The sequence below is a fragment of the Hippocampus bargibanti genome, linkage group LG16 (assembly GCF_051943395.1).
Source record: "Hippocampus bargibanti isolate YZ-2025 linkage group LG16, ASM5194339v1, whole genome shotgun sequence".
Taxonomy (NCBI): domain Eukaryota; kingdom Metazoa; phylum Chordata; class Actinopteri; order Syngnathiformes; family Syngnathidae; genus Hippocampus; species Hippocampus bargibanti.
In genome coordinates this window covers 213,528-221,710 of record NC_142749.1, presented here as the reverse complement: position 1 = coordinate 221,710, position 8,183 = coordinate 213,528, and the positions used below count along the sequence as shown (strand labels likewise).

The window sequence follows — 8,183 nt, the reverse complement described above, 5'->3', positions numbered from 1 at the left end:
AACTGTGTCATGCAGTGACGTGCTGTCATGGAAATATCAAATGAAAAAATAAAGTTATATGCATTTAGTGATTTGTACTTTAAAGTTCTTTTCCATTTAACACCATTTTTTTTTTAATCGCTGAATTTTCACATTTACCGGTGAGATACTAAGTAGAGACGAGCGGTGAGGCAGCAGCCGGCTGAGCCACACCATGGATTTCGCAATCATTATGCTAACTGTGCTGGCTTGCTCTGCAGTGAGACCACATTGCTGTCCCTCTGCATATCGCGATCAAAGTGTTCAAACACTTTTAGTATATGAACTAAATTTCTACAGTTTAGCTGGTGTCTATAATGTATAGTCACTGTAAATTATAAACACTGGACGACAGTGTTTATTTTATTTTGATCAAAACGGTGAGCATAGGTGAGGCACACAGTTCTCCTGCCTCATGAGAGGGGGCGCTGGTGATGAGAGATTCTTCTTGTGCCTCCTCGGCTGCTGAATAATAGAATTAGTGAGAGCACGCTACAGTAAACAGTTAGCAAGTTAAGTGTAACCATCCAGTCATTTTTTCATGTTGCTTGGCCTTATTTTCAGAATTACAGAAAAAATGAGGATTACATATCTAAGTTGCAAGAAATAGAAAGACTTTCAAAACTGAAGAAGGTGAAGGAAGACTTCTACAAAGAAGGTATTGATGCCTTTCTTCAGAAGGAGCGGTGCATGGACTTCATTTATAAGTAAAAGTAACACGATAATAACGTTTTTTAAATTCTTTTTTCTATGCTACAGTTTGTATATATAAAGAATGCTGACTGTTGCCAATCAAATGGTGAATAAGCTACTCTGTAGAGTTTGTAAATCTGGCTGTGATGATGTCAGTGCCTCACCAGCCATGAACCTCACCGCATGTCACTGGTGTAATGGTACCTAAATATTTTTTTTCGGGCGATTTAGTGAACACTGCCTTACTTTTAATCTACATCTGTCTCTATCTGGTGGTAAGTGTTGAGGATGCTGCGATTCAGATAACATTCGTTTTCATTGACCTGATCAAATATGGGTGATCAACGTTATGAGGAGCATATCCGAATTTCTGAATAAATCACATACAATCAAAGCACCGCGTTGACAAGAAAATGAACAATAACACAAATAAATTCCAAAGGCAAATAGTTATGGGGATGCATTCAAAACAAAACTTGGACTTTCTCGAACTGTAACTTTTGTCAGGTCACAGAAACAACAGGAGACACCACACTCGGAAAACTCTGATAGTTTATGAATTGTGTTTCGCTACATTTGGTCTGAGGCAAGCAAATACAATGACATTGGGGGGGGGAAAAGCACCACAGCTGTTTGGAAATAGCACCAGTTTTCAGAATGTCCAAGTACATATATATATGTATATGGTGTGTTTGTGTGTGTTTTTTTGGCAATGTGCAGCACTGACTTGAATCATAAAGTGTGCTTGCCGCCGAAATGCTCGAACCAAAGTGAGTTAAGCAAGCATGAAACGACCAAACTGCTTGTGCTTCAACAGAAAAAAAAAACACATTTGGAATTCCGAAAGTTGGTTGATAAAGCAGCCATTGCAAATCAAATATGTGTCATATGGTGAACACATGCATGTCAAACAATTTCCCGTTTGAACTCAATGAAGCGATGCAAGGCAGCGGTTAAGGTAAGAGTGCCGCCATTCTTGTAAGCTTCAAATGCGAATACAATAAACTCATAGCTCCAAATGATTAAATATTATGGCCCACAGTCAAATTGATATTCGCTATTCAATGGCAAGCAAACATTTCTATAAAAAATAGGTTGCTGTGTTTGTATACAGTGAAATCCCTTCGAATGCACCATTCTGTGAAATATTTGTCTTTTTCCAATTGCACCGCTACAATATAAGCACAGATGAATATAAAAATAAATATAGACTTCTACATTCTTTTTAACAGTTAAATGTCCTCAAATGAGATATATTAGAGACTGACCATTCTGGGCCCCACACATACATGGGTATATTATATTTCTAGCGAGATTCGTGATAATTCCTGGTTCTATTACAAATCACCTAATTTCTATTCTTGGAGGATATATTTTACTCTTATTTTCATGTTGGTCTATACTACTCCGATCCCCACTCAAGTCCTCAACATGTGCATTATAAAACTCTTCTACCTAATAAATTAGACAAGCTATGCTTATTCAACACATAAATTACAATCTGTTCAAGTAGGTGGGGATTTTTTTCCCCATCTCTGTACATTGAAACAAAATGTGATACTTCGTCTTATCAATACTTTTCCCTCTTGTGAGTCTGCATTATTTCAGCCAAGGTAAGATTCAGATATCTGTTTGTCGCCAAAGTCTGGAGCATTTTCCGATAATATCTGCTGTTCATGGAAGTAGTCATAACCTCTTCCTCTCCCCCGCTTCTGCTGGAAGAAGCTTGATAAAAGGTACGAACATACCGGCAATGGCATTGCATTGTATTCCTAGGTAGTGTACTTCGATTCAAGAGAAAATGCTGTTTATAACATGACATAAATGTGTATGTAAGAGATTTTTTTTTTACTTGTGTAGCGTGATTTAGGACCAGGTTGTTGACAAAAAGTGACCTTGAAAGTTTGTCGAGACTCGATTCAGGTGAAATGCCAGAGTAAGATGAAACTCAAGGCAGTCCCTTCACACCACCTCAGATAAATTCGCAAGCGATACAGTACCGAGATTATTTTGAAGTTGTGTGATTGAAATAGAAGCAGAAAGTAGTCGAACAGACAGACATAGAAAAGCCACACCTTTCAAAAGTTGTCTTTTTAAGTTGTTGAGGATCAAAAAGCTAAAAAAATGTGATTTATATGTAAATTGTGTATTCTCATCACTTCACAGTGATTCAATGTCTAGTTTTACTTGCCCCCCCATACCTATCTGACCTTCAAATTTCTATTCCCTCTCATTCCCTCAGATCATCTTCCTCCCTCCACCTCTGGATGCCCCCCTGCCAAACTCTGGAATGCACTTCCTCCCACCATTTGTAACATCGATTCTCTTCCCCCCTGCAAATCCCATCTCAAAACCCACCTATTTAAAATGGCATTTTCTGTGTAGCTCTATCTCTTGTTGTCACCTCTCTTACAGGGAAGGAGCCCGAGCTGGTGCACGAGGTCGAAAAGTTCCGACGAGACATAGTTGAGCTAGACTCCACACACAGCCTGGGTTCTGGTACCAGCCCTCTCGAGAGGGGTTGGACTCTCTTCCACTCTGGAGTTGCTCACGGTGAGAGGCGTAGAGCAGGTGTCGGCATACTTATTGCGCCCCGGCTCGCCGCCTGTACGTTGGGATTCAACCCGGTAGACAAAAAGGTTGCTTCCCTCCGCCTTCGGGTGGGGGGACGGGTTATGACTGTTGTCTGTGCATATGCACCAAACATCAGTTCAGTGTACTCATCCTTTTTGTAGATCTTTGGGGGTGTGCTGGAGAGCACTCCCCCTGGGGACTCCCTTGTTCTGCTGGGCGATTTCAATGCTCATGTGGGCAATGACAGTGAAACCTGGAGGGGCGTTATTGGGAGGAACTGCCCCTCCGATCAGAACAGGAGTGGTGTTTTGTTATTGGACTTCTGTACTTCGAAGACCTCCTCAACTCCACCAACACACCTTCCTTGGAGGAAGCAGTGTCTGTGGACTACGAGGTGGGCTCTCCGATCCTTGTGACTGAAGTCACCGAGTTGGTTAAAAAGCTCCTCGGTGGCAAGGCCCCGGGGGTGGATGAGATCCGACCGGAGTTCCTAAAGGCTCTGGATGTTTTGGGGCTGTCCTGGCTGACATGCCTCTGCAACATTGCGTGGTCATCAGGGAGAGTGCCTCTGGATTGGCAGACTGGGGTGGTGGTGGCAGCCTTTTTAAAAAGGAGGGTGTGTTCCAACTACAGAGGGATCACACTCCTCAGCCTCCCTGGAAAGGTCTATTCAGGGGCAGGTCCGTCGGAAAGTCGAGCCTCAGATTGAGGAGGAACAGTGTGGTTTTGGTCCCGGCCGCGGAACAGTGGACCAGCTCTACACCCTTAGCAGGGTCCTCGAGGGCGCATGGGAATTCGCCCAACCAGTCTACATGTGCTTTGTGGACTTGGAGAAAGCGTTTGACGGTGTCCTTCGTGGAGTTCTGTGGAGGGTGCTTCGGGGGTATGGGGGACAGGAACGCCTGATACGGGCCGTTCGGTCCCTCTACGACCGATGTCAGAGTCTGGTTCGCATTGCCGGCAATAAGTCGGAATCGTTTCCAGTGAGTGTTGGGCGCCGCCAAGGCTGCCCTTCGTCACAGATTCTGTTCTTAACCTTTATGGACAGAATTTCTAGGCGCAGCCGCAGCGTTGAAGGTTTCCGTTTTGGTGGCCTCAGTATAGCATCTCTGCTTTTTGCAGATGATGTTGTACTGTTGGGGCCTTCAAGTGGAGCTCTCCAACTCTCTCTTGAGCGTTTCGCAGCCGAATGTAAAGCGGCTGGGATGAGAATCAGCACCTCCAAACTGAGACAACTCCTGTTCTTCGTTTGATCTCAATAGTGTTAACTATTTGGTCTTTTTCAAAGAACAGATTTCAACTGTAAAACTTCCAAATTTAATATACAAAAAAGTGCTGCTTTACATGGTAGCTCGCTGCCTCTAATTGCCAATCCTATTGTTTAATAGGTGACTACTTTTAGTTTCACTCACACTACGAGACTGTTTACAAAGTCAAACAAATTGGAACATTACATTCATACTGTGAACCAAAATGGCTCAGTTGAAATTACGTTTGGGTTTAAAGTGAAGTAAAGCAAGCAACAGGTCATTGATGGTCACTTGGCTAACTTCAGCGCAGGGAGCGTGGGGTTCGTTTACCTTAAGTGGTGGTGTAAATGTGGGTATCAACGGTTGTCAGTCTTAATATGTGTCCTGTGAATGACTGGTAACCAGTTATAGGCCTAGTCTGCCTTTCTCCCAAAGTTGAGCTCTTGTATAGGCTCCAGTTCCCTTAACCCTCATATTATGTTGAGAAACAAAAATCATGTTGATTATGTTGTGGGTCATTTTTACCCAAATGTAAAAATCCACACAAGTCAAATAATATCTGACATCAGCAACAACTGTTTCTGAGATGTTATAAACATACTTGAATATAGAGAAAACACATTTTCTATCCCATTGGGATATTTTAGAACTGTTTTGAATAAAGGAAAAGGAAAGGATATCCAGTACTTTCGTCAACACAAAAAATTGAAAAGGGTAAACTTGACCCCTTAACATAATATGAGAGTTAACCAGATGAAAGTAAGTGGATAAATGCAAAAGGCAGGCCACCAAGCAAACCTTCATTTCAGTTCTAATTTATCTGTTTCAAACCCAGTACAGTACTATGGCACAAAACCCTGTATGGAGGTTTTTTTTTCCTCAGCTATATAGTTTTTGCCTATGTAATTTATTTCGAGTAAGATTTTGAGCCCTCTTTACTACATATAGTAGAAGAAGCAGAGACGGGGTCTTAAAACGGAAAGAAATGCAGGGGCGGTATGCATTTCAATTGGTGAACACAGTATAAGGGAAAACTTGGATTTCACATTAATATTTGCACGGGATAAAAACATTGTCAACCTACGGCAGGTATCACTGTGATTTGACTTGCTGTAAATGCAAACACGTTGAGGAAAACTAAATGGGAAATTGCAGGAAACACGGTGATTAGCACATTCATTCCAGAGGCCAACAATTAGACATACGTAATTTTCGGATGCTGGATGGATTGCCGTGGAGACTGAAATTAATATTGATGGGAGTGAAGCGTTCGATATTCATTCATCGTCATAAGAAAATGTAGAAAACCATCATAAATGGTTGAATTGCCCAGGGTGCACCACATCAAAATACTGAAATGCGGTTCTCCCCATCTCAGTGGATAATGCAAGCAATTATTGTTTGAAAACGTGTTGACATACATTCTATTTTGGCTTTCATTTGAGTGGATTTTTTTTCATATGAAAGTGGCATGGTCTAGTTCTACGTTGTCCATACAAGCTAAAATAGCCTTCTGGTCTTCTCGAAGGGGCCGGCGGTACAGCAGAGCAGAGAAGCGAGTGTAGGGATCATGGAGGATGAGCCGTTTCTTTTTCCTGTGGAGGTAGAGCGCTTCTTCAGGCTGAAGTACCTGAGTGTTATGGGCCTGCTGGGTCTGAGAGGTGGACACACCTGGGAGAGAAAACATATTCAATGGTTTACACCCACAACTTCGGATGCAAGTGTTAAGGCAATTCGCTACACAAACACATTTTAAAAATCGTTTTATTTTCTTAATGTTTTATTTTCTCAGACTTCTGTCTTTACACATCCTGCCGCTCATTTACAAAAGCTCTCCGAAACAGCTCCCTTACTCTCTATTTCTTATCCCATCGCGCCTCTAGCTATCCGCGCGATCCACTGGGTGCAGGCGCGATCCACTGGGTGCAGGCAGTTCCATTGTGTTGCGTCCCATAGATTGAATACTCTTTTTGTTCTTACTTTTGATTCCTGCTTCATTAATAATGGCCCTAACATTTGGTGCTGTGAAACCCAGGAGTCTCAACTACCGCAACTCCACTTTCCAGTTTTGCCTGAATGCAACACAGAAAGTCTGGAAGAAGACTTGCCGAATATCGACGTCAAACCAGGGCAGGTGTTGGAGCAGGCCAAAAATAAGGTACCTCATTGAACACGATGAAATGGTTTCTTCAGCCGTCATCTGTACTTCTTTGAAGGTGTCGGATGTTTGGCTTCTTATCTAAGAAACTTTGTCAGCAAACTAAAGTCTTACTGGTAGTTTAGGCCCTATATACAGTAAAGTCTCGTTATATCGATATTCTCGGGAGTCCGAAAAAATATCGATATAACCGGGACTATCGATATATCCGACCCTGCGCGCATCTAATTTTCTCCTTGCGTTCATAGAAATAGTATCGTAATAAGCGGTACTATCGATATAACCGATATCGATATAACGAGACTTTACTGTATATATCCCTACAGTCCAGACATTGCGGTGCCGGACTCTGCTATGATAGGTCCCTGCTCTCAGGTTGGTAACACAGAATATCACGTAGAGAACACCACAGGGTTTGTAGAGAGGATCAAAGACCTCATATTGGAACCTGAGGAAACTTTGGCATCATACGATGTGACTTCTCTCTTTACATCTGTCCCAACCCCAGCAGCAGTCTCAGTGGTGAGGACGAGACTGCTGGCGGACGTTTCTCTGCATGAAATAACCAAACTTAAACCGGACCACATCTGCCAATTACTGGAAATCTGCCTTAATACTACGTATTTTCAATTTAGGGAGAAATTTTACAAACAAATTCATGGTTGTGCTATGGGCTCCCCAGTTTCACCCATAGTGGCTAATCTGTACATGGAAGAGATGGAGAAACAGGCCCTCACATCCTTCCCGGGGACAAAACCTAGACACTGATTTAGATATGTGGACGATACTTTTGTCATAATTAAAAAACAAGAAATTCAATCCTTCACAGATCACCTCAACTCAGTAGACATCAACATGAAATTTACTTGTGAGGACATTAAAGAGAACCAACTAGCCTTCTTGGATTGTAAAGTAATTATAAAAGAGGACAGGGCGCTAAAAACAGAAGTCTTTAGGAAGGCTACGCACACTGACCAATACGTTGTACTAAGTTCATCCTGTCTACTTGATATTTAATTTAAAGCAGATTCTTTACTTAAAGACAGTGTAGGTGTTCAAATACCTGACATGTTTCGGCGTCTACTTCCGCCTTCGTTAGAAGGCGTTACTGACCAAAACTTACTTTTCGATTCTAACCACCCTTTACAACACAAACGATGAGTTATCAGAACCCTCCAGCATAGGGCTATACTTATACCAACAAGCGTTGAAGGTAGGGAAAAGGAGTCAAAACATATCAGGAGAGCACTGGCAAACTGTGGGTACCCTCAGTGGTCATTCAACAAATGTCAGAAAGAACGAATAGGGAATGAAACCAAAAATTCTCAAGATACAAAAAGGAGAGGAGTAGCAGTACCTTACATTGCAGGAGTTTCTGAAAAACTACAAAGAGTCCTTTGGCAACACAACATTCCTACTTATTTCAAACCGATAAACATGTTAAGGCAAAAAAAGATAGGCTGCCAAATGAACAACAAAGTAATGTAGTT

The 8,183-nt window shown here is 42.0% G+C and overlaps 1 protein-coding gene across 9 annotated transcripts in view; it reads right to left on the bottom strand.

The window, feature by feature from the left end:
- Positions 1–1,246: 1,246 nt before the first annotated feature.
- LOC148886022 (protein turtle homolog B-like) overlaps positions 1,247–8,183 on the bottom strand; it is a 125,545-nt gene continuing 118,608 nt past the window's right edge. For all 9 annotated transcript variants that reach the window (XM_089016364.1, XM_089016374.1, XM_089016365.1 and 6 more), the window contains one exon: positions 1,247–6,206. In XM_089016364.1, coding sequence (XP_088872490.1) covers positions 5,992–6,206 — 215 coding nt within the window. In that variant the 3' untranslated portion in view covers positions 1,247–5,991. The remainder of the gene's footprint in view (positions 6,207–8,183) is intronic.